General features: G+C 44.2%; 1 protein-coding gene across 1 annotated transcript; it reads right to left on the bottom strand.

Moving 5' to 3' along the window:
• Nucleotides 1-1,320: 1,320 nt before the first annotated feature.
• gnai1 (guanine nucleotide binding protein (G protein), alpha inhibiting activity polypeptide 1) lies at nt 1,321-25,018 on the bottom strand. The gene is made up of 9 exons (XM_020490898.2): nt 24,382-25,018; nt 15,204-15,246; nt 14,420-14,561; nt 14,046-14,203; nt 12,587-12,715; nt 10,408-10,537; nt 8,458-8,611; nt 2,918-3,138; nt 1,321-2,245 (listed from the first exon to the last, which is right to left on the bottom strand). The coding sequence occupies exons 1-8, from the start codon at nt 24,497-24,499 to the stop codon at nt 2,948-2,950; spliced, it is 1,065 nt and encodes a 354-aa protein (XP_020346487.1). The 5' UTR covers nt 24,500-25,018; the 3' UTR covers nt 1,321-2,245; nt 2,918-2,947.
• Nucleotides 25,019-25,591: the final 573 nt, after the last annotated feature.

The raw sequence follows: 25,591 nt of genomic DNA, 5'->3' as shown, positions 1-25,591 counted from the left end.
ACATCTATAGATGCAAATCAGCGTGTCTATCATGTGCACACATTATGCAAACTATGGTGCCTGACCCAGTGCTTAGAAAGTCCTTTGAGAATGGAGATCCCCGGGTGGAAGACAATCTGTCCAGGGATGTATGGAAGAAAGTGAACACTCCACAGTGTTGAAGAGTTGTTTGGCTGCTAAGGGGCATCTGTGCCAGTCCAATGCCTCCTTGAGATCCCCTGAGGTGGCCCAGATCTGACTTGGGATATGGGAAGGCACAAAAGTGTCACAGAAGTGGACAGTGGTGGTCTCTGCCTATGTATAGTGCCAACTCATTTACATTGCAAACAGTGTTTCTGGGATAACATCTATGACCAATACAAATTTGTCAGCTAATCTTAACAAGCTCACACAATATGGAAACTGAGTAGGTGTATCTCACACACACACAATGTTGATTCAACCAGTGTGACCCCAGTGGGAGGTTACTGAGGAGATTCGCCATAGAGGTGGTTAGAAAGAACCTGTAAACTACATGAACGCATTTAGTTTCCCCCGAAAACCCAAACCAACAATAGCCCTGCAGGGTAATCTGGCTCATGAGATCAGAGAAACGAGATAATGACATTTAAAAAAAAAAAATCACTATGACTAAACATGTCACCATGGCCACTGACCAGACTCTGCCTCTCCTCAAGTCACCCACAACCCCAATGACAACAGGATGCCAATCATTCAACACCCAACAAACAACATTAGTGCCACACTCCATACAGCTGTATATTCAAACAGACAGGGAAATGCCACCGGAGGAGAATAATCTAGAGACAGAGAATTGTCTCCAGTTTGCCAGTTTCATTGATCACACACACTCTGATCTGATGTGTTTTGTATGTGTTTGTGCCAACCACTCAAGAAACACTTGAATTTCAAAAATGTTACGCTATGTTAAAGAGTTAAGGAACAAAGACACTGGGAATTAGCCCGGTGGGAAAATCACTCCCGTTATACCACTGTTTCACAGTGAAGTGTGTCACACCGTGTGCAGTAAAACTAAAGTGAAACAGAAGGATTCATTTTGGGGTTTTCCCAGCTATCTGGATATGGCAGCCAGTGTGACATCAACATGGCATGAAGAAACGGGATGGTAAGACATAAATGATGACATAAGGATGACTACATGACATAACAATGATGACATAAGGATGACTACATGACATACGGATGAATACATGAGGGTGACTAGAAGAAATGCTCAAACTCACCTGAAGTAAGTTGACTCCCTCCCCCTTTTCACCAACTGTAACTTAGGAGAGTACTGAAGACGCCAGGTTCACTGAATGGTTTGTAAAGGGTTTTATTAGCAAAATAAGGGAATGAGTGTACAAAGGCTCCCTGTCTGTTGGAGAACACACAGACAGCTGTGGCTGGTTAAAGACCATAACCATGTGTTTGTTCCCCATTCATTTTACTTTACAATTGTGATTCTGCAGTGATCGCAGAGACCAAGTCCCCGAAGCCACCTTAAATAAATCTTAAAATATACAGTAAAATATGACTCAGATTGAGCTATTCTGTCATTCCACAGCATAGCGTAAGCTCATGGGTTAAGGGTTCATATTGGATACACATAGGATATGGTGTACTGTTAAAAACCACATCCCTTTGTCAGTATGGGACAGCCTGTGGGCAGGGCTTGTGTTGGTCACCATCGAGACACACATACACACACACACACCTTTGGACCACGAGGAATCTCGCCACTAAATTGGTTGGGAATGTGCACAAAAGAGTGTTAATATCCCTCAGGAAACGTTTCACCGTTTATGTTGGAACGATTTCAGCAGGCAAAAAAAAAATAGCAATTTGGTCAGTGACTGCAGAGAAAAAGGACATGCAAAAGGCACAAGTACAAACAAACTGAGCTCAAATCAAATCCCTTTCACCTAACAATTGGGGAGGGAGAAAAGGAATATTTCCACCATAATGCAAGCTACCTTTTCCAGAGAGGGCTTAAAGGAACAAACTAAATAAAACAAGCTTGCTCTTCCAAAAAAGAAAAAAAATGTGTGAAAATGATTTTACAATGTGACACAAACATCCAACACAAATGTTTAAAAGCTAATTCAAAATGTTCCAAGACAAAAACATAAATAAATCTGTTAAAAGTGGCATATAGTACAGCAATGGTCCATAATTGATTCTCCCCACTCAGATTCTTGTGAACTTCTCCCCGAAAACGCACATTATGCTGGCTTTTCACTGCCTAGAGAGAAATAGAGAAATAGAGAAAGAGTGAGAGAGAGAAATAGACACCATTAGATCTTATTATATGCTTGGCGGTACAAACGGCCGTTCCATTCAAATATCCTTAAAATATTGTTTGACCATGCCATGATCATCTCCCAAACATCTTAAATGGAGCAGAACATTTAATTAGGCTCCCGAATCAAGAGGGCCTTGATTTCAGCTGATTAGATTTAACAAGCATTTGATCATGAAAGGGTTAAACTGCATCTCTGAGGCAGCCTGGAAGCAGCTCAACTTGTAACAAATCAAATCCGTCAACTGATTTTAAAACGTTTGAAGTTGGATGCCAGTCGTCAGGAGATAGAGATACACACGACAACAAGAGCTCCCTTGGATAACTTTCACCATCTGGGAAAGCTAGCATACTAGTTTAGCACAGTGGTCAAACAATATATGTTTGTAAGTCCTCAACAGTGGCACTGTGAGCACTCATGGCAGCCACCAGTCAGACATGTGCCCTCAACCATGTAGCGCCAACATCGATCCCCCAGCACTCTACACATACGAACACAAGTTCACAAGTCTGCAGTGCGTAGGCAGGGCTATGTTGCACATAGAGAAGTGATGAGAAGGGAGAGAGAGGGAAAGATAGATGGAGAAAGGGAATGGAAAAAAAAGGTGGGCTTACCAGAAAACTTCCATCGATTAAATCCAGGTCTTAGAAGAGTCCACAGTCCTTCAGGTTGTTCTTGATGATGACGTCAGTGACGGCGTCGAAGACAAACTGCACGTTCTTGGTGTCGGTGGCGCAGGTGAAGTGAGTGTAGATCTCCTTGGTGTCCTTCCTCTTGTTCAGGTCCTCAAACTGACACTGGATGTAGGCCGCAGCTTCCTCGTAAGTGTTGGAGCCTGGCCGCAAGACAAGAAAACCCCTTTAAGGCGTAGTCCCAGCATCTACTTCAGGCATTCTCACTATGTCATGAATTGATGTCAATAGGAGTGAGAATTCAACTGAAGTGCAAGACAGTACATCAACTCAGCAAAAAAATAAACATCCTCTCACTGTCAACTGCATTTATTATTTAGCAAACTTAACATGTAATATCTGAACAAAGGGGGAGCGGTCAAAATCAAAAGTAACAATCAGTATCTGGTGTGGCCACCAGCTGCATTAAGTACTGCAGTTCATCTCCTCCTCATGGACTGCACCAGATTTGCCAGTTCTTGCTGTGAGATGTTACCCCACTATTCCACCAAGGCACCTGCAAGTTCCCAGACATTTCTGGGGGGGGAATGGCCCTAGCCCGCACCCTCCGATCCAACAGGTTCCAGACGTGCTCAATGGGAATGAGGATGTCTTCCCTGTAACGCAAAGCGTTGAGATCGCCTGCAATGACAACAAGCTCAGTCCAATGATGCTGTGACACCTCCCCAGACCATGACAGACCCTCCACCTCGATCCCGCTCCAGAGTACAGGCCTCGGTGTAACGCTCATTCCTTCGATGATAAACGCAAATCCGACTATCATCCCTGGTGAGACAAAACCACGACTCGTCAGAGAAGAGCACTTTTTGCCAGTCCTGTCTGGTCCAGCGACGGTGGGTTTGTGCCCATAGGCAACGCTGTTGCCGGTGATGTCTGGTGAGGACCTCCCTTACAACAGGCCTACAAGCCCCCAGTCCAGCCTCTCTCAGCCTATTGCGGACAGTCTGAGCACTGATGGAGGGATTGTGCGTTCCTGGTGTAACTCGAGCAGTTGTTGCCGCCATCCTGTACCTGTCATGCAGGTGTGACGTTCGGATGGACCGAACAGTAAATAAATAAAAACAGTATAGGGATGAGGTAGGTAAATTGGGTGGGCTATTTACCGATGGACTATGTACAGCTGCAGCGATTGGTTAGCTGCTCAGATAGCAGATGTTTAAAGTTGGTGAGGGAGATACGTCTCAAACTTCAGCGATTTTTGCAATTCGTTCCAGTCACAGGCAGCAAAGAGCTGGAAGGAAAGGCGGCTAAATGAGGTGTTGGCTTTAGGAATGATCAGTGCGAAACACCTGCTGGAGCGCGTGCTACAGGCGGGTGTTGCCATCGTGACCAGTGAACTGAGATAAGGCGGAGCTTTACCTAGCATGTACCTGTAGATGACCTGGAGCCAGTGGGTCTGGTGACGAATATGTAGCGAGGGCCAGCCTACTAGAGCATACAGGTCGCAGTGGTGGGTGGTATAAGGTGCTTTAGTAACAAAACGGATGGGACTGTGATAAACTGCATCCAGTTTGCTGAGTAGAGTATTGGAAGCTATTTTGTAGATGACGTCACCGAAGTCGAGGATCGGTAGGATAGTCAGTTTTACTAGGGTAAGTTTGGCGCGTGAGTGAAGGAGGCTTTGTTGCGGAATAGAAAGCCGACTCTAGATTTGATTTTAGATTGGAGATGTTTGATACGAGTCTGGAAGGAGAGTTTACAGTCTAGCCAGACACCTAGGTACTTGTAGATGTTCACATATTCTAGGTCGGAACCATCCAGGGTGGTGATGCTAGTCGGGAGTGCGGGTGCAGGCAGCGAACGGTTGAAAAGCATGCATTTGGTTTTACTAGAGTTTAAGAGCAGTTGGAGGCCACGGAAGGAGTGTTGTATGGCATTGAAGCTCGTTTGGAGGTTAGATAGCACAGTGTCCAAGGAAGGGCCAGAAGTATACAGAATGGTTTCCTCTGCGTAGAGGTGGATCAGGGAATCGCCCGCAGCAAGAGCAACATCATTGATATATATACAGAGAAAAGAGTCGGCCCGAGAATTGAACCCTGTGGCAACCCCATAGAGACTGCCAGAGGACTGGACAACATGCCCTCCGATTTGACACACTGAACTCTGTCTGCAAAGTAGTTGGTGAACCAGGAGAGGCAGTCAAAACCGAGGCTACTGAGTCTGCCGATAAGAATATGGTGATTGAGAGTCGAAAGCTTTGGCCAGGTCGATGAAGACGGCTGCACAGTACTGTCATTTATCGATGGCGGTTATGATATCTTTTAGTACCTTGAGCGTGGCTGAGGTGCACCCGTGACCGGCTCGGAAGCCAGATTGCACTGCGGAGAAGGTACTGTGGGATTCGAGATGGTCAGTGATCTTTTTGTTGACTTGGCTTTCAAAGACCTTAGATAGGCAGGGCAGGATGGATATAGGTCTGTAACAGTTTGGGTCCAGGGTGTCTCCCCCTTTGAAGAGGGGGATGACTGCGGCAGCTTTCCAATCCTTGGGGATCTCAGACGATATGAAAGAGAGGTTGAACAGGCTGGTAATTGGGGTTGCGACAATGGCGGCGGATAGTTTCAGAAATAGAGGGTCCAGATTGTCAAGCCCAGCTGATTTGTACGGGTCCAGGTTTTGCAGCTCTTTCAGAACATCTGTTATCTGGATTTGGGTAAAGGAAAAGCTGGGGAGGCTTGGGCGAGTAGCTGCGGGGGGGGGGGGGGGGGTGGAGCTGTTGGCCGAGGTTGGAGTAGCCAGGAGGACAGCATGGCCAGCCGTTGAGAAATGCTTGTTGAAGTTTTCGATTATCATGGATTTATCGGTGGTGACAGTGTTACCTAGCCTCAGTGCAGTGGGCAGCTGGGAGGTGCTCTTGTTCTCCATGGACTTTACAGTGTCCAGGAACTTTTTGGAGTTAGAGCTACAGGATGCACATTTCTGCTTGAAAAAGCTGGCCTTTGCCAGCTGCGTGTATTGGTTCCTGACTTCCCTGAACAGTTGCATATCGCGGGGACTATTCGATGCTATTGCAGACAGGATGTTTTTGTGCTGGTCGAGGGCAGCCAGGTCTGGAGTGAACCAAGGGCTATATCTGTTCTTAGTTCTGCGTTTTTTGAACGGATCATGCTTATCTAAGATGGTAGGAAGTTACTTTTAAAGAATGACCAGGCATCCTCAACGGTCGGGATGAGGTCAATATCCTTCCAGGATACCTGGGCCAGGTCGATTAGAAAGGCCTGCTCGCAGAAGTGTTTTAGGGAGCGTTTGACAGTGATGAGGGGTGGTCGTTTTACTGCGGACCCGTAGCGGATACAGGCAATGAAGCAGTGATCGCTGAGATCCTGGTTGAAGACAGCGGAGGTGTATTTGGAGGGCCAGTTGGTCAGGATAACATCTATGAGGGTGCCCTTGTTTACAGATATAGGGTGTACCTGGTGGGTTCCTTGATGATTTGTGTGAGATTGAGGGCATTTAGCTTAGATTGTAGGACTGCCGGGGTGTTAAGCATATAACTGTAAGCTGTTAGTGTCTTAACCTGTTGCGACTCTAGGGGCAGTATTTTCATTTTTGGGGGAAAAAACGTTCCCGTTTTAAAGGGGTTATTTTGTCAGGACAAGGTGCTAGAATATGCATATAATTGACAGCTTTGGATAGAAAACACTAACGTTTCCAAAACTGTAAAGATATTGTCTGTGAGTATAACAGAACTGATGTTGCAGGCGAAAGCCTGAGAAAAATCCAATCCGGAAGTGCCCCATATTTCGTCCCTATTGAGCTGTGAATGTGCCATCAACCAGCTTACGCTTTCTACCTATTCCAAAGTGTCTACAGCATTGTGACATAGTTTTACGCATTTATGTTGAAGAATACCTGTAGGGGGCTACATTGCGCAAGTGGTCACATGATGCTCCCGGAGAAAATCTCACGTAAAGTACAGAGGTAGCCATTATTACAATCGCTTCTACTGGAGCTAATTTGGAATATTTTTCGGCGTTGTCGTGAGCGCAATTTCCGGTCGATTTCTCAGCCAAACGTGAAGAACAAACGGAGCTATTTAGCCTACAAAAATAATATTTTGGGAAAAAAATTAACTTTGGCTATCTACCTGGGAGTCTCGTGAGTGAAAACATCCGAAGTTCAAAGGTAAACGATTTAATTTGATTGCTTTTCTGATTTTCGTGACAAGGTTGCCTGCTGCTAGCAGGGCATAATGCTATGCTAGGCTATCGATAAACTTACACAAATGCTTTTCTAGCTTTGGCTGTAAAGCATATTTTGAAAATCTGAGATGACAGGGTGATTCACAAAATGCTAAACTGTGTTCCAATATATTTCACTTGTGATTTTCATGAATAGGAATATTTTCTAGGAAGATTTGTCTGTTGCGTTATGCTAATTAGTGTCAGATGATGACAACGGTCCCGTTCACGGGATGTCACTAGAGGATAACGACCGTTCCACAGGTGCATGTTCATTAATTGTTTATGGCTCATTGAACAAGCATGGGAAACAGTGTTTAAACCCTTTACAATGAAGATCTGTTAAAAGCTCTTAGGGATAGCCCCCTTCTTTTCAATTTTCGCCTATAATGACATACCCAAGTTTAACTAACTGTAGCTCAGTTCCTGAAGCAAGGATATGCATATTCTTGGTACCATTTGAAAGGAAACACTGAGGTTTTTGGAAATGTGAAAGGAATGCAGAAGAATAACAATAGATCTGGTAAAAGATAATACAAAGAAAAAAATAATGTTATTTTTTGTACCATCATCTTTGAAATGCAAGAGAAAATACGTTATGGCCTATCCCAGCCCACGTGCAATTTAGACTTTGGCCACTAGATGACATCAGTATGTGCAACGTTTTAGACTGATCCAATGAACCATTGTTTTTATGCTCAAAATTCTGTATCATGACTGCCCAACTGCCTAATTGGTTTATTAATAACTTTTCATGTTCAAAACTGTGCACTCTCCTCAAACAATAGCATGCTATTCTTTCACCGTAATATCTACTGTAAATTGGACAGTGCAGTTAGATTAACAATAATTTAATCTTTCTGCCAATATCAGATATGTCTATGTCCTGGGAAATGTTCTTCTTTCTCACAGCATCATGCTAATCGCATTAGCTTACGTTAGCTCAACCGTCCCGTAGAAGGGACACCGATCCCGAAGAAGTTTTTAAAAAGGTAGAAGTGACCAATGTCTGTTGAACGTCTCCTGTCACAACACTGATGCGGTGCAACATACCATCTGCATATGTTCAGTTGCTACACTACATTACCGGCGCTATATGTTTATATGAGATCCTCTTTCCAATCATGTAGACATTCAATTATCTTTGTTCAGGTGTGCAAATGACAAAGAAATCATTGAAAATGTACAGACAACTCCAGCGATAAGTCACACACAATTCACAGTTATCCCCAATCATTCTATAAAACAGTCTACCATGGCTGGTTGGCTGTGTTACTGTACCTGCGTATTCTGGATAACAGATAGTTAGAGGACTCTTCTTGATCTTCTCCTCAAACAGGTCCTTCTTGTTGAGGAAGAGGATGATGGAGGTGTCTGTGAACCACTTGTTGTTGCAGATGGAGTCAAACAGCTTCATGCTCTCATGCATCCGATTCTGGGGAGAGAAGAAGGCAATATTGGACAATAGCTTTTGTGGGGCTTCGAGCTACAGGACTTCACCTACACTGATGTGGAATAACGGGACAGGTGAAAGCAAACACCTGCTAGGACATCCACCATATTGCTTTATCCTATGTTTTCAGATCAGTACAGATGAAGGAAAGGAGTTGAGGAGAGAAAGCCTCTTTAAACTATCGAGATATACTCAGAAACACGTTTGGACTCAGAGACAGTTTCACAGACCCAGAATGAAGCTCAGCCCAGCACTAAAATGCATGTTCAATGTAAATATTATATTGAGAACGATTTTTTGTTCAGGACTTGGCTGGTTTCATACAGATACACAATACCAGTCAAACGTTTGGAGACACTCCTCATTCCAGAGTTAGCTTTATAGAATAATAGTGAAGACATCAAACTATGAAATAACACATATGGAATCATGTAGTAACCAAAACAGTCTTCAACAAATCTAAATATATTTTATATTTTTCAAAGTAGCCACCCTTTTCCTTGACAGTTTTGCACACTTGGCATTCTCTCAACCAGCTTCATGAGGTAGTCACCTGGAATGCATTTCAATTAACAGGTGTGGCTTAAAAGTTAGTTTGTGTAATTTCTTTCCTTCTTAATGCGTTTGGCCAATCAGTTGTGACAAAATAGGGGTGGTATACAGTAGATCGCCCTATTTGATAAAAGACCAAGTCCATATTATGGCAAGAACAATTCAAATAAGCAAAGAGAAACAATAGTCCATCATTCATTTAAGACATGAAGGTAAGTCAATCTGTAAAAGTTCAAGAACTTTGAAAGTGTCTTCAAGTGCATTGGCAAAAACCATCAAACGCTATGATGAAACTGACACAGGAAACGAAGACCCAGAGTTACCTCTGCTGCAGAGGATACGTTCATTAGAGTTACCAGCCTCAGAAATTGCAGCCCAAATAAATGCTTCACAGAGTTCAAGTAAGACACATCTCAACATCAACTGTTCAGAGGAGACTGCGTGATTCAGGCCTTCATGGTCGAATTGCTGCAAGGAAACAACTACTGAAGGACACAAATAAGAAGAATAGACTTGCTTGGGCCAAGAGACACGAGCAATGGACATCAGACCGGTGGAAATCTGTCCTTTGGTCTGATGAGTCCAAATTTGAGATGTTTGGTTCCAACCTCCGTGCCTTTGTGAGACACACGGATGACCTCCGCATGTGTGGTTTCCATGGAGGAGGTGATGTGATGGTGTGTGGGGGGGAGGGGGGGGTTCTTTGCTGGTGACACTGTCAGTGATTTATTTCAAATTCAAGACACTTAACCAGCATGGCTACCAGAGCATTCTGCAGCGATACGCCATCCCATCTGGTTCGCACTTAGTGGGACTATCATTTGTTTTTCAACAGGACAATAACCCAACACCTCCAGGCTGTGTAAGGGCTATTTGACTAAGAAGGAGAGTGATGGAGTGCTGCATCAGATCACCCAACCTCAACCCAAATGAGATGGTTTGGGATGAGTTGGACTGCAGATTGAAGGAAAAGCAGCCAACAAGTGCTCAGCGTATGTGGGAACTCCAAGACTGTTGGAAATGCATTTCAGGTGAAGCTGGTTGAGAGAATGCCAAGCGTGTACAAAGCTGTTATCAAGGCAAAGGGTGGCTACTTTGAAGAATCTAAAATACATTTTGATTTGTTTAACACTTTTTTGGTTACTACATGATTCCATGTGTTATTTCATAGTTTGTCTTCACTATTATTCTACACTCTTAATGTCCATCGTTGGACAGGAACTCACCATCTCCTCATCTTCAGCCAGCACCAGATCATAGTCGCTGAGCGCCACACAGAAGATGATGGCAGTGACACCCTCGAAGCAGTGGATCCACTTCTTCCTCTCGGACCTCTGACCTCCAACATCAAACATCCTGAGGAGGAAGTGGCGGATAATGCACCAGACAATGTAAACGGAGTACGTTTCCATGCATGTCGCACACAAGACAAACAACTTTATTGGCCATTGGCCACTAGAGAAAACAGAGCTGTGGCCTGGGTTTAAGTGTTTAACCATCTAACAGGCCACCAGGTGGAAATGACAGAGAATACATTCATTTTTTGGAGGCTTTTCTGTGTTGTGGAGAGATGGTACACAGTAGAAATGTTCAACACAGAATAAAATATTTAGAAGGGAGGGTATAATTTTTTTATGGGGTATAAATGGATAAACTTTGTTAAATGTAATGTTTTTGTATTTTAAATAACATTCTTGTTTATACCCTTACCAATTTGCACTTTGAGCTGTATAACCCATTAACGTAACCCAAGGGAACAAGCACTAATAATGCCACCCGCTCTGTGAGCCAGTTTCCACCCATTGGCACACAGACGGCTGAGAGGCTCTAATGTACTTAGATATGGTTTGCATTGGAATGGCTCCACATAGTTTTCTTTGCTGAGTTGCACTGAGTGGCTTGGCTGAACAAACTGTTGAGGAAGAGCATTTTTAAAGGGCTTGCTATTCAACTAGGATGTGGAGTGGGGGACAGACATGATAAAACAACTAAATATGCAGTGCTATGGAAGCTACTCTGAAAATATAGTTTACCAAGCTATTACTTCACACTGGAAGAAGTTAAGCTACACTAATGCTACCATTAAGGAAAACATAGTTAACTTAACTAAAAGTTACTTTGAATGTGTAATTTAGCCAATTTAACAAACTGTTTCAAGTGATTTTTTTGTTTGTTGCAAAAGTAGTAGTGTGTAGTTCCAGTAGTTAGCTACACCACTACATGGTAAAGAAGTAGTGTGTAGTTCCAGTAGTTAGCTACACCACTACATGGTAAAGAAGTAGTGTGTAGCTCCAGAAGTTAGCTACACCACTACATGGTAAAGAAGTAGTGTGTAGTTCCAGTAGTTAGCTACACCACTACATGGTAAAGAAGTAGTGTGTAGCTCCAGAAGTTAGCTACACCACTACATGGTAAAGAAGTAGTGTGTAGTTCCAGTAGTTAGCTACACCACTACATGGTAAAGAAGTAGTGTGTAGTTCCAGTAGTTAGCTACACCACTACATGGTAAAGAAGTAGTGTGTAGTTCCAGTAGTTAGCTACACCACTACATGGTAAAGAAGTAGTGTGTAGTTCCAGTAGTTAGCTACACCACTACATGGTAAAGAAGTAGTGTGTAGTTCCAGTAGTTAGCTACACCACTACATGGTAAAGAAGTAGTGTGTAGTTCCAGTAGTTAGCTACACCACTACATGGTAAAGAAGTAGTGTGTAGTTCCAGTAGTTAGCTACACCACTACATGGTAAAGAAGTAGTGTGTAGTTCCAGTAGTTAGCTACACCACTACATGGTAAAGAAGTAGTGTGTAGTTCCAGTAGTTAGCTACACCACTACATAGTAAAGAAGTAGTGTGTAGCTCCAGAAGTTAGCTACACCACTACATGGTAAAGAAGTAGTGTGTAGCTCCAGAAGTTAGCTACACCACTACATAGTAAAGAAGTAGTGTGTAGCTCCAGAAGTTAGCTACACCACTACATGGTAAAGAAGTAGTGTGTAGTTCCAGTAGTTAGCTACACCACTACATAGTAAAACAGTTAACTACAGAAAACACTACCTAGATTTGAATTTAGTCTAACTACCACCAAGCTACTGTAAAATGCAGTTCAATTACTAGTTGAACTACATGTAGTTCACTAATCCCCAACACTGGAAATATGGGTATTGACCAGTGAGCCAATTGTTCCCCTTTCCACTCTGGCATCAGCCAATGGAACACTAGAACAGATATGATTCACTGCCGATGTCGTATGGTCAGCTCTGTCATCCAGTCACAATGAAACCACTGGACTAAGGACATTTCTATGGGTTTGAGAGATTCAATAGGCACAGTAGGGAAGTAGATTGAGTTATCCTATTTAAAGTAGGGAATATGACTACACTTAAAAAGGGATTTGGAGGAAGTGCTCACTTGAAGTGGAGGTCCTTGAAGGTGAAATGTGTCTCCACAATGCCTGTGGTTTTGACTCTAGTCCTCAGGACATCCTGCTGGGTCGGGATATAGGTGGCTTGGGATATCCTGTCCAAATCGTTTAAGTAACTGGAGAAGGGAGGGGGAGAGAGAGAATGTTTAGATGGGAGTCAATGCATCCAATACACATACTTCAATGGAACAATAGGACAATAAGCTATTCTAATAATAAACAGATCTTGTTTGGCCATGAACCATGTCTGCTTCTATATCTTGAACTGGGAAAAACAAGTGACATTTTTTTCCACTCTCTTCCACACTATCAGTGCCCCCTTCTGTTGCCTCAGAATGGTCCCTCATCCAATATTTCCACATAGGGCTCAGTTCTGGACTTGTCGCACACACCTGCCCCTTCCTCAACAGTAAAATCTACAGTAGAACCCACCCTAGCTCAAACAGCCTATCCTGTTTTACTCTTCCTAAAGATCACGGCAGCAGTAATTACACACTACTCAGCAGCACTGGTGTTTTAACCCAAACAAACAGCAGAGATCGCCGTCAGCTGCCTCGCTGTAGAGGCCGGTAGGCAGGCTACGTGACGCTGGTATGTGTGCCTCTATGTGTGTGTGGTATCCCTGGCCAAAAGGATTCTGGGTATTGATTTGGAAATGGCCAGCAGCTGCGGCACCAGAGGCCAGAGAGCCAATCGGTGAAGTCTGTTCCGTTCCAAAACAAGGTAGAGGGGTTTCTCATGGCACACCGCAGGGGCTGCTCCTCTGGTGACTTCACTGGCTTATGGAAAGGCTGTGGCACAATGCGTACGAAAAAAGAACAACCACTTCAGGAAAAAACAACTGAACCAAGGGAGTTTCGAGCTCAAACGCTGCCCACTGAGAAAGGGATTTGGACATGTTTTCTAGCTCTTCTGTCTGTGGTGTTTTGCTACCAGGGTTTGGTAAACACAACAGCCCTGGCCAATCTGCTGTTAGACAGCTACATGAGCTAAATGCTAAGGTCAAGGACTCAGCAGACACGCAGCAGCCTGCGTGTTACAGTCCTGCTACAGGGGTGACACCCCCACACAAAACAAATATTGACAGTCTCACTCAAGGTTGAAACACCAAGCGGACTGGACTGTAGGCAGTAGAGATATACATGTCTGCCAGAGAGTGGGAGGGCATCTGTAATAAATGGACTGCTCAAGGCCTTTGGTTATTTTAGAGGAATGAGAATGTATTTACTTCCAGCAGAAGAGAATGAAGGAAGAAGAGAAACTTCAGGAGCTCTGTGTGTGAGTATCAGACCAAGGGGAGCAGACTGTCTGAGCAGGACAAGGTGGTGTGTGTGTGTGTGTGTGTATCAGATCAAGGGGAGCAGACTGTCTGAGCAGGACAAGGTGGTGTGGAACTTCAGGAGCTCTGTGTGTGTGTGTGTGTGTGTGTGTGTGTGTGAGACCCACTATGCTGCAGAGTCGTTGAGCTGGTACTCTCGTGAGCGGCTGAAGCAGGCCTGTACCCCTCCGTCCTTCCACAGGCGTTTGATGACCCCGGCCAGCTCCGCCGTCATGAAGCCTTCCTCTGCCGACCCCGCAAGCACAAACAGCTGTCTCGCATCATCCTGTGAGAGAGCAGTCCATCAGCACAACCATCACTATTACCATCAAATCGTCACCATCAGTTCCACTGCGAAAATCATTCCTACCATCATAACCATCAATAGCATTAATAATACTGCCATGGCATCATCAGTGTTGGGCATGTGATTGGGTGTGTTTGTAGTTTTAGTCAGAAGGCTTTGATAAATGCAATCCATCATCATGTCTAGCCCACTCACGGCTCTGGCGGCGTCTCCAAAGTCGATCTTGAGTCGTCCCATGGCTCGGATGACGGCGATGATGGACTGGATGGTGTTGCTGTAGACCACAGCCCTGTACTGTTTACACTCCTCCTCTGAGTAGCCTGCCTCGTGGATGATCCTGACACACGGGACGGAGGACACAACTACAGTCAGCCACCATGAGGAACACGGAGCAACACGATACAGTCAGTCACAAGGAGAAACATGGAGCAACACGACACAGCCAGTCACCATGAGGAACACGGAGCAACACGACACAGCCAGTCACCATGAGGAACACGACACAGCCAGTCACCATGAGGAACACGGAGCAACACGACACAGCCAGTCACCATGAGGAACACGGAGCAACACGACACAGTCAGCCACCATGAGGAACACGGAGCAACACATCAGTCAGTCACCATGAGGAACATGGAGCAACACATCAGTCAGTCACAAGGAGAAACATGGAGCAACACTTTGTTTTTGAGAACACGTTCATTTTTATTAACAGCAAAAAATGAGACAGGAAAATTGCAGTCCAATAACCCCCAACCCCATGCAACCTTTCCATCATAAAATGACAGGTTGGGGAAAGCGAACATTGATAACAACACTATCCAGGTAACAATGTTTCCAGCATCTGAATTGAATGGGGCACTAGGACAATAACAATGACTCATTTCTGAGAACTGTCCACACAGAAGGGCAAAAACAATGGTTTGTTTTGATGGTGTGGCAGATATGGCATCTGGAAGAATGGAAGGAACATACTCACTTCATCTGCTTGACTATTGTGCTCTTCCCCGACTCACCAGCACCTGAGAGAGAAAACACATTTACCAAACCAGTCAAAGCCTATAATGGAACTAATTGCAATTATGCGATAAGAGCGATGTGTTCCGAATTTGCAGGGGAATTTGAAGCCAACACTGATCATGATGTTGATTGCCTGGTATGGGATAACACTGACATACTGAGAAAGAAAAGTCCAATTGTAAAGAGCTACTCATTACAGGCCATTATGCAACTCCTTTTGAAATGGACCATCGTGGAGAACCCCGAGGTGGTCAAACACTCTGATCATTTCCCTTCCTGTGTTACTGTATTGACGTCTCTGACCCAAAGCGTCGCTCTGCAGCCGTCCGGTCGATACGGACCCTCCCCACCTCTCCCTTTATCGGCACATTTCAACAGCAGCACTAACACAGCATTGTGGACCTACCTACTGCAGCAGGAACCAATGACCCATCTCAGGCAGCATCGCAAGACTCACTGAATGAGCCGCACCATAGCAAAACACAGTAACATTCAGAGAGTGCAGAGTGCGAGTGTGTGTGTGTGTTGGGATGGGAGTACAGTGAAGGGACAGAGGTGAATACATTATGGTCCTCAGTATTATTGCAAAGGCCAAATCACTGGCAGTACAGTCCTCATCTTCATTAACAGCAGTGCAGCCTGCAGTAGTTTCCAGCAACCACTAACAACGCTGCCATCAACCAGTTAATATCTGGTCATTGGGTCTTTGTACATTAAATGAGTTAGTTGTCTTTCTGGTGGTATATCAGAGCTGACAACAATCACCAGTTGTAACCAGGGTTTGCCTTAATGGGCCTATGAGCACATATTGTGTTACTTCAAGATGGTACAAGCCTTCTATATTGAATTACACATTACTGACTGATAGGCTGTGTAAAACACTCACGAGGACAAGAGCCGGGAGGGTGGACACTAAAGCTAGCATCCAATGAGTGTGAGGCGGAGAGGTGATTGACATGGCAATACTCCTATGAGAGAGGCAGGGAACACAGAATAAGCATTGCTTGGGCCTGGCTGCTGCTAGGGGATCCGTGCCTCCGTCACACATGTCACACTGCCATGGCAACCGGCTCCGTTACCAAAGACATCTCAGCGCTCGCCACACGGTCAGCTGAGGAGGATTAGGGGTGATTGTGTAGTGATGGCTCACATCTCCATAGCTTGGAGATGTGGGCAAATGTCCCCAAACTGCACACAATGTCCCCATAACACATAAGTAGAGGATGTGTCATGGAGATTGACTAAGCCAGGCCCCTCCTCGACATAACATCCACCGGTGGGTTTTTCCACTCAGGGACAGTCACTGGCCACTGGGAAATATGGGTCGTCCCTGAAAACAAACATGTTGTTTTCACTTGTTTCGTGGGCTTGCTAAGTCCCTTCCAATAGGGGTTGCTCAGCTCAGACACAATAAACACAGTCAGAAAAAGGTGAACTCTAGCCATGTCAGTCTAGACTTTACTCATTAGTATTACTTACCAATTCTATAGAAGTTCAGTAGTGGATTAAAACATTTCCCAGTAATTACAAACGCCATTGCTATGCAATAAAATGCAACTACCAAAGTAGTATATAACATTTTAATACAATGTTGTTGTTACTAGTGTGATTAAAGTTCTTTCCTGTTTATTCAGAACTGTCCAGGCTGTACTAACACCCATCTGAGTTGCCAGGAGGAAGCTAGTTCTGTAACACCCAATCTTCCCATCTCGCAAGACACAGCTAGTATTACATTACAGCAAGACAATGAGCACATGTGCACACACACACACACACATACGTCAGGGCTTCTCGTTGTGGCAAGTGAAACTTGGGGGCCTGGAACTTTCCCTAAAGCAGTAGAGAACCTGAAACCAACATGTAGAAGTGAATTCCTGTGGACAAGACTTTCTCCAGAGCGTTAGAGCATGCTGATACAGAGTGTGTGTGTGAGAATGTGTGTGTTTTAACAGTGTGCCAGGCAGGTACCTCCTACTGTTCAGCCTAATTGGAATGGCTTTCACCGGAGGACAAATTGTTTAAATTAAATGTCGCTGTGGCCCTGGCCCTAGAGAGGAGGACTAACACATCGCATTGCTCTGGAGCCAAACAGTCACATGTGCCACTAAGAACCCCAGAGGAGACAGCAGACACACGTGCACTGTAACACACACACATAAAAACAAACGTGCGCGCACACAGACACACAGCATTGGCAGCAGGTAAAGTCATCTCCCTCCTTCTGCTAAGGGCCTCGGTGCCAAGGCAGCGCCCCAACACAGCATTCCACTCCCTACCACACTGACTGGCTGCCTCTCAATCTAGAATAAAAATACCCTCTTTACAGGCCGTTGTGTGTTCACTGAACCCTCCCTCTAGATATATGTTTTACTGTCTGACCGACACACTTGATTTCTCAATATGGGACACAAAACCCTGCATAGTGTCAACAAAATGTACGCTAGCAAGTCATAGGAATAATTATTGAATGATATCGCCAAGGTACTTTTCCCTTATGACATTTCTTTAAGTAAGGCAAACAAACGCTCCAGTCTGGACTGACTGACCTTGCTCTGTCCTTCAACTCTAAAGTTACTGGTGTAGGGCCACACCCCTATTACATCACCAAAGTGTAATGGCCCTGATTTGAGCCACATGGGCCATTAAAGAAAGCAAAGGCAGAAAAGTGGACCTCATCGGCTGGGATAGACAGAGTCATGTTACCCACCCACAATTTGATACACCCATGAAAGAGCCAGACCAAAACCACAGCGAGGCAGCTGCTTTCTGGCGGTTGGGAAAAGAATGTATTTTAAGAAAAATTGTTGAGGCCTGCAAACTAAATGGACGTTTACAGAATAGTACTTCTGAAGCCCACCAACCACCCAACCCATCTCTCCTGGAACTTCCTCCAAGGTGGTTTTCCACAGACAATAAAGAGGACATGCATGTCGACAATGAAGGAGAGTTTTAAAGTGCAGTGGTAGGATTGGCTACAATCAAGTCTTCATTCCAAATGACAGCTCTGTTGTATTTTAATCTTAAATGATGATTAAGTTGGAGTGTTTATATAATACCAGGGTGGGGAGAATCACTTTTGGAGTTCCTCCCACTCTCTCAGACTCAGGCTCTCTGCCTGTCCCGGAGTTAAGGGCTTTCAGATCTAATGATCAGAGGGGTTTTCTGTCTGAGTCACCAGAAGAACCAGGGCACGTCCTGCCTGGGGTTCAGTTAGGCTGGACAGGGCATACAGTCCTCTGGGAGAGGGGGACAGAGGGAGAGAGGCAGTGAGGGACAGGGCTGAACGGGCTTACAGCTGGGCCTGGCTCGCTCTCCGTGAACCACATTAGTGGTGCCACATTAGCTGGCACCATCACTCGTTACCATTGGGAGCTGTTGAGCTTGTGAGTGACTCACAAGGGAACCCAGGAAGTTACAGGAGCATTAACCCATCAGGGAGTCGTGTAGCTAAATCAGCTGGATTCATCTGCCCACATCCAGATCAATAGATTTAGGAAACAAACTACATGCAGGCCGATACTTCACTGGAAGAGACCAGTAACAGTAGTAGATCTAACGGGACGGTGCTGAAAAAGTGGAATTCCTCATAATTCATAAGAACTTCAGTTTACAGTAGACCTACATAAATCACCAGATGTGATAAATGACAAGGTAAAATAGCAGATAGTGATGACCTAGGAATTGCTTGTGTTTTTATTTGAGAGTTATTACCACAAATTTGGTAACAGGTAATTAACAACCATGTGTTGAACTATTTGAAGTACAAGAAAGACAGTTTCCTATCAAACATCCAGGAAATACAAGTGGAAGCATTAGTACTGTAAAATAAAGTACTACCCATAAAGCTTTACATAAAATGTTACATAGACCACCTATAGAAACCTCGACACCAATGTGGTTGGGTTTAGTCGGCCTAATATAGACAAGACAAGATGTTGCTTGTACAGACTTGACAGCATACACCCAAACATTCATAGCACTCCTCGAATGATTGTTCCTCTGACAGCAGGATGCCGGTACACTCCGCTGACAGACTGCTCATTATGCGGTGTGTGTGTTAAGTTTTATAGGATACACATGGTATACACTGGCTAATGAAATGCTTACATGCAGGTTCCTTTCTGGAGAATGCAACAAGTTTTGTGTTTGTGCGTGCGTCCTACCGTATGCCACCCCCCATGAAGTCCACAGCACAGACATGGACAGGGTCAGCCCATCAACGCCACACAATGTAAAACACGGACGCTTGACGGTTGGTGTCCTTGAAGTGATTTAGTAGTTAATATTCACCACCGTTTCTGAGGTGCTGCCTGTGCCGATGTACGCACTATCAGCATCACTGATATGGCTGTGACCTCTTGACCAGGATGTAATTAAACAAAGTATGTTTAGTGGGGTGGCTAGGAGGCAGATGAGAGGAATTGAGACTTTTGTGACAGAAGTATAGTAACTGAAGAGACTAATATGTAAACAAACAGAAACCAAAACATCTTCCCCCTCTCCATGAGTACACCTCAATTTATAATGAGTGTTAGAGTTTAGACCTGATCTAGAACATTCCTTCCTGTTGCTCCTCTATTAGCATATCTCACGGTCATCTGACGAGGCTGGGTGTGTTACCTGGTTACCAACCTGAACGGCTGACACAGGAAGCAGGTCAGGGTGCCAACACGCAAACAAATTTCAAATGTCACGCGCACAAGTACAGTGAAATGCCTTTCTTGCAAGCTCTAACAAGCTGACCTTGCGTTGCAAAAATAAATTGACAAATACATGTTAGTCAATCATTTCATCTAAACTGCTCACGCGCGTCAACGAACATCTACATGGCCAGGTGAAAAATAGAACTTGGTTCGATTTTTGACGTGCTGCAAGTCCCACCTCTCCCATCTCCTCATTGGTTTTTAGGAGCATATAGATGAACTGCGGTCCACACTCCAGTCATTGGTGGTAATGCACCTTAAAGTTGGTTGCCAACCGACAGAGTCCGACGATCACCACCACATTACTATTAGGAATAAGGTGACAAGTCATCAGGATATGATTTTTTTTTTTTAAGTTAAATTGTAGCAGCAGCATAAATGATGATTGTTTGCGAGTGTGTGTGCATAGTCCATATAAATGTGTGTGCATATTATGGGTGTTGGAGTGTTAGTGCAGAGTCCTATGAGTGCACATAGACAGGGGTCAATTCATTTAGTCTGTGTATCCATTCTGTTAGCTATTTAGCAGTCTTATGGCTTGGGGATAGAAGCTATTCAGGAGCCTGTTGGTGTCAGACTTGATGCACCAGTACCGCTTGCAGTGCGGAAGCAGAGAGAACAGTCTATGGCTTGGGTGGCTGGAGTCTAATGATTTTCCAGACCTTCCATTCACACCGCCTGCCCCTGTGATGTACTGGGCTGCCTGCAACACCCTCTGTAGCACCATGTGATCGAGGGCGCTGCTATTGCCACACCAAGCAGTGACGCAGCTAGTCAATATGCTCTCAATGGTGCAGCTGTAGAACTTTGAGGATTTGAGGGCCCATGCCAAACCTTTTCAACTTCCTGACATGGAGGGAGAGGTTGTTGTCCTTGCACCAGACTGCCAGGTCACTGACTTCCTACCTGTAGGCTGTTTCCTCATCACCGGTGATCAGGCCTACCACAGTCATGTCATTGGCAAACTTGATGGTGTTGGAGTCGTGCGTGGCCACACAGTCGTGGGTGAACAGGGAGTACAGGAGGGGACTAAACACACACCCCTGTGGGGCCCATGTGTTGAGGGTGAGCGTGGCAGCCTGGGGTCAGTCCGTCCGGAAGTTCAGGATCCAGTTACAGAGGGAGGTGTCTGGAATGATGGAGTTGATGTGTGCCATAACCATCCTTTCAAAGCACATCATGATTACAGAATGATGGAAGTCATAAAATATGGGGATTACAGAATGGGACAATGAGAAGTTGAAAATTACCGTGACTATGCCTGCCATCTGATCTACGCATTCCCTGAGAATGAGCCCTGGAATACTGTCCGGACCCGTGGCCTTGCGTCTGTTTACCTGATTAAAGACCTTACTCACGTCCGCCTCGGAGAGAGAGATCAACAACCGAAGCAACATGTAACATAGCACCTATTTGTATAGGAATGCATGATATTGGGGGAGACCATTTCTATTTCTTATTAATTACATTGAACAAAAATAGAAATGCAACAATTTCTAAGATTTTACTGAGCTACAGTTCATATGAGGAAATCAGTCCATTGAAATAAATTCATTAAGCCCTAATCTATGGATTTCACATGACTGGGAATACAGATATGCATCTGTTGGTCACTGATACCTTAAAAAAGTAGGGGCGCGGATCAGAAATCCAGTCAGTATCTGGTGTGACCACTATTTGCCTCATGCAGAGCAACACATCTCCTTCGCATAGTGTTGATCAAGCTGTTGATTGTGGCCCGTGGAATGTTGTCCCACTCTTCAATGGCTGTGCGAAGTTGCTGGACATGGTCGGGAACTGGAACACGCGGTCGTCTGTACACGTCGATCCAGTGCATCCCAAACATGCTCAATGAGTGATATGTCTGGTGAGTATGCAGTCCATGGTAAAACTGGGACATTTTCAGCTTCCAGGAATTGTGTACTGATCCTTGCGACATGGGTCTGTGTATTATCATGCTGAAACATGAGGTGATGGTGGCAGATGAATGACACGACAACGGACCTCAGGATCTTGTCACAGGTTCTCTGTGCATTCAAATTGTCCTTGATAAAAGGTAATTGTGTTCGATGACCGTAAGCTTAGGCCTGCCCATATCATAACTCCACCATGGGGCTCTCTGTTCACAACATTGCCATCAGCAAACCGCTCGCCCACACAACGCTATACACACTGTCTGCCATCTGCTCGGAACAGTTGAAACTGGGATTCATCCATGAAGAGCACAATTCTCCAGCATGCCAGTGGCCATGAAAGGTGAGCATCTGCCCACTGAAGTCGGTTACGACACGAAACTGCAGTCAGGTCAAGTGGTGAGGATGACGAGCATGCAGAAGAGTTTCCCTGAGGCGGTTTCTGAGAGATTGTTGTACAAACCCACAGTTTCATCAGCTGTCCGGGTGCCTGGTCTCAGACTACCCCCAGGTGAAGAAGCCAGATGTTGAGGGCATGGGCTGCCATGGTTACACATGGCCTGCAGTTGTGAGGCCAGTTGGATGTACTGCCAAATTACCTAAAATTATGTTGGAGGCAGCTTATGGTAGAGAAATTCTCCGGCAACAGCTCTGGTGTACACTATACTTGCAGTCAAGCATGCCAATTACACACATCCTCAAAAGTTGAGACATCTGTGACATTGTGTTGTGACAAATGTACATTTTAGAGTGTCCTTATATAGTCCCCAGCCACCAGCACAAGGTGTACATGTGTAGTGATCATGCTGTTTAATACAGCTTATTGATATGCCACACCTGTCAGATGGATGGATTATCTTGGCAAATGAGAAATGCTCACTAACAGGGATGTAAACAATTTGTGCGTATGGAAAGGAGAACATATTTTTGTGTGTATGGAAAATGTCACTTTACGTGTTGTGTTTATATTTTTCTTCAGTAAATGATTTTGGGAGACACCGTTTTCAAAAGAGTTCAAAATATTGGACGTCACAGGTCCGGGATCGACTTTACACAAACTTTATAATTTCACTCAGAGGAATAGTTGGAGACCTACTATGGCTGCAGGCTGCGATTTAGTTGACCCGACTTGCTTCGAATCAGTTTCATCATTCATAGCAATACAGATGGATGTAGCCTAGGCTCTCAACAACAAGGAAGAGGCTTATACCATATAACCATAGACCACAAACCTAGAAGTGCCTTATTGTTATTATAAACTGATTACCAACGTAATTAGAAAAGTAAAAAATAAAAAAGTTGTCATACTCGTGGTATACCACAGGTGTCAGCAAATCAGCATTCGAACCACCCAGTTTATAAATATCAGCATGTACAACTAGAAGAAAATAGCAGGAAATCAATACAAAAAACACAGGGACAATGTCCTCACCAAAAGCTTTCATAGCCATCCACTGACAGGCCTACAGTTTTACAGGTATTTCAGGACAGCCATTCTTGCTCATGGCATCAGTGAAGAATACCCATATTTATAGAGAAGACACATCCAGTTCTTCTCTTCCCCAATGGAGTGGATGGTAGAGCAGTATTTCAAAAACAATCACTAGTTTCTGTCAAGGGAAATGGGCTTCTTTGTTTGTCAATGGAATGTCCACGGTTTTAATTGATTTTAGGTAAAACACATTGTGCAGTAGGCTAAACTCAGCGATAAGTACATCCACTATTGCAACAACCAATGAGAGTAGCGGTAAGAAAGAGCCTGAAGTTTAATTTTGACCTATGTTTATCTAAGAAATGGCGGAATCATAAACATACATCCATGCCTGAAGTAGCAAAAAAGGCGATGAGGTCTCAAAAATGTTTTGAACAAAGTCGTATAGTTATTGCAATTCGTTATTCCAACCGTTTCTGGGCCAATTACCAAGTTGGAAACATCATATGCACTCAGCTGGACATAGCATTCAAACACAATGCTGCAGAGAGGCGACAAAAAAATGTGTCAAATGCTGGAGGATTAAGGCAATGAATATGGCCCTTAGAAACCATTTGTGTTGCTGAACAAGCGTAACAAAGAGGGGTACTTTGTTGCAACTGCCTGTAAGGGTGATAACATACCGAAGGCTGGAACTGATGAGCCAGCGTGGACAACGACCTTTGTTCTGCTTATAGGCTAAATCGGAGAAAAAAAATCGTAAACTTTTGTTTTATTAGGTCGTCCAATTTCGCCAATGTGCTTTGATTTCAAGGTCTATGCAAAAGTTGACAATGTTTTCAATTTGATTACGACAGCTTGTGTGCTATGCGGAATTGTATGAAATCGTAACTAGAATTCTCAATTCAAATTGTTGCCATTATATGTATGCAGACCAATTGTTTATCACTGTAAATCGTGCGTTTGACATTTAGTTACAATGTCGCAATCGCAGCTAATATTACAGTTTGTGAAGTTCACGGATAACGATTGCTTCGTCCCACAATGTTTCACGTTGCGGGACGAAGCAAGGACAACCACTTCCCTTACCGAGAAGCAGTAGCTTGACCTCTCTTGCGGCTTTCTCCCCGTCGTCCCGCAGATTCCTGTCGATCATTTTACTGCGCTCCACTGCCGCCTTATCGTCCGTGCTCAGGGTACACCCCATCCTCAAGCAAATCCTCCGGACCCAAGTGATGCAAAAATATCAAATATATACAGTACCAACATGCAAGGGTTAAAAAGCGAGCCGCTGCTCCCCGAGACCCACACACGCCCTTGTGTGAAAGCTATCGGGTCGCTTGGATGTATACTTTTTTTTTTAAGATTAAAAAAAGGACCAGGAGTGTGTTTCTTTAGTCCACTATATTCCTACGCTTTCAGTCAGTGTAAGCTATTTCTCTCGTCGTGGCATAAAAAGCTGTAAATGAAAACAGTTCCACGGTGAATTGCTCTCTCTGTCTCAGCACGTCCGTCTTTCACTGCCACAGTGAGCTCTGCTCATTCAACTACAATTACCACCAGCTGGCTACACGAATACTTCCTGTTTCATTTTTTTCTGTCAAAATACCAGACTGACCTTTGAGTCAATATATTGTGGTCTTTGGAAACGCCTAATACCGTAAGTGACATTTGATATCACGCGAGAAAACAATGTACTGTACTTTACTGTTTCTTGTCTGTGTATAAAATATTATAGGGAACACTGGGGCCATCCCACTTCTGACACCGATATAGCTAAACCAAGGAAAACATGCTATTCATCCCCAAGAGAAACCTCAAGAGATATATTATACGGTTCATGCAGATTATTAGGCTACTAGGGTGTTATAATATATTTTCATTGTCAAACCATGAGGGTTGTTAAAGGATACGTGATTTCTTAGTCCATAGCCTTATTCTTTGATTCTAGTAGCCTACGCCTAAAGTTAATATACAGTACACATATAATTAATTAAATTAATTCTGGAATTAAAACATTTAATTCCAAAATAAGACAATATCAAAAAGGTATGCAACACCTGAGTTGTAGTTGCATTTCTGCCACCTGGTGGTTTCATAGAGAAAACTCCATGGAAAGACCTCATCTCCACCTTCTGATAGAGATACCATATGAATAGTCTGCATCACATGAGACTGCTGAGGGGAGGATGACTCATAACAATGGCCGGAATGGAGTGAATGTAATTGTATCAAACATGTGTTTGATATTATTCCATTGATTTATTTCCAGCCAGGCATGCAGGGAACATTTCCAGCA

The sequence above is a fragment of the Oncorhynchus kisutch genome, linkage group LG9 (genome assembly GCF_002021735.2).
Source record: "Oncorhynchus kisutch isolate 150728-3 linkage group LG9, Okis_V2, whole genome shotgun sequence".
Classification (NCBI taxonomy): domain Eukaryota; kingdom Metazoa; phylum Chordata; class Actinopteri; order Salmoniformes; family Salmonidae; genus Oncorhynchus; species Oncorhynchus kisutch.
This window is presented reverse-complemented; position numbering and strand designations above follow the sequence as displayed.

Bases quoted from the DNA above. Each gene is read 5' to 3' on its own strand.
- gnai1 (XM_020490898.2), bottom strand. From the start codon at position 24,499: ATGGGGTGTACCCTGAGCACGGACGATAAGGCGGCAGTGGAGCGCAGT. The intron at 12,716-14,045 runs GTGGGTCTCACA...TCCCTTCTCCAG, and splicing joins CTCAACGACTCTGCAGCATA to TTACTTAAACGATTTGGACA. The intron at 8,612-10,407 runs GTGAGTTCCTGT...TTCTCTCCCCAG, and splicing joins TGGCTGAAGATGAGGAGATG to AATCGGATGCATGAGAGCAT.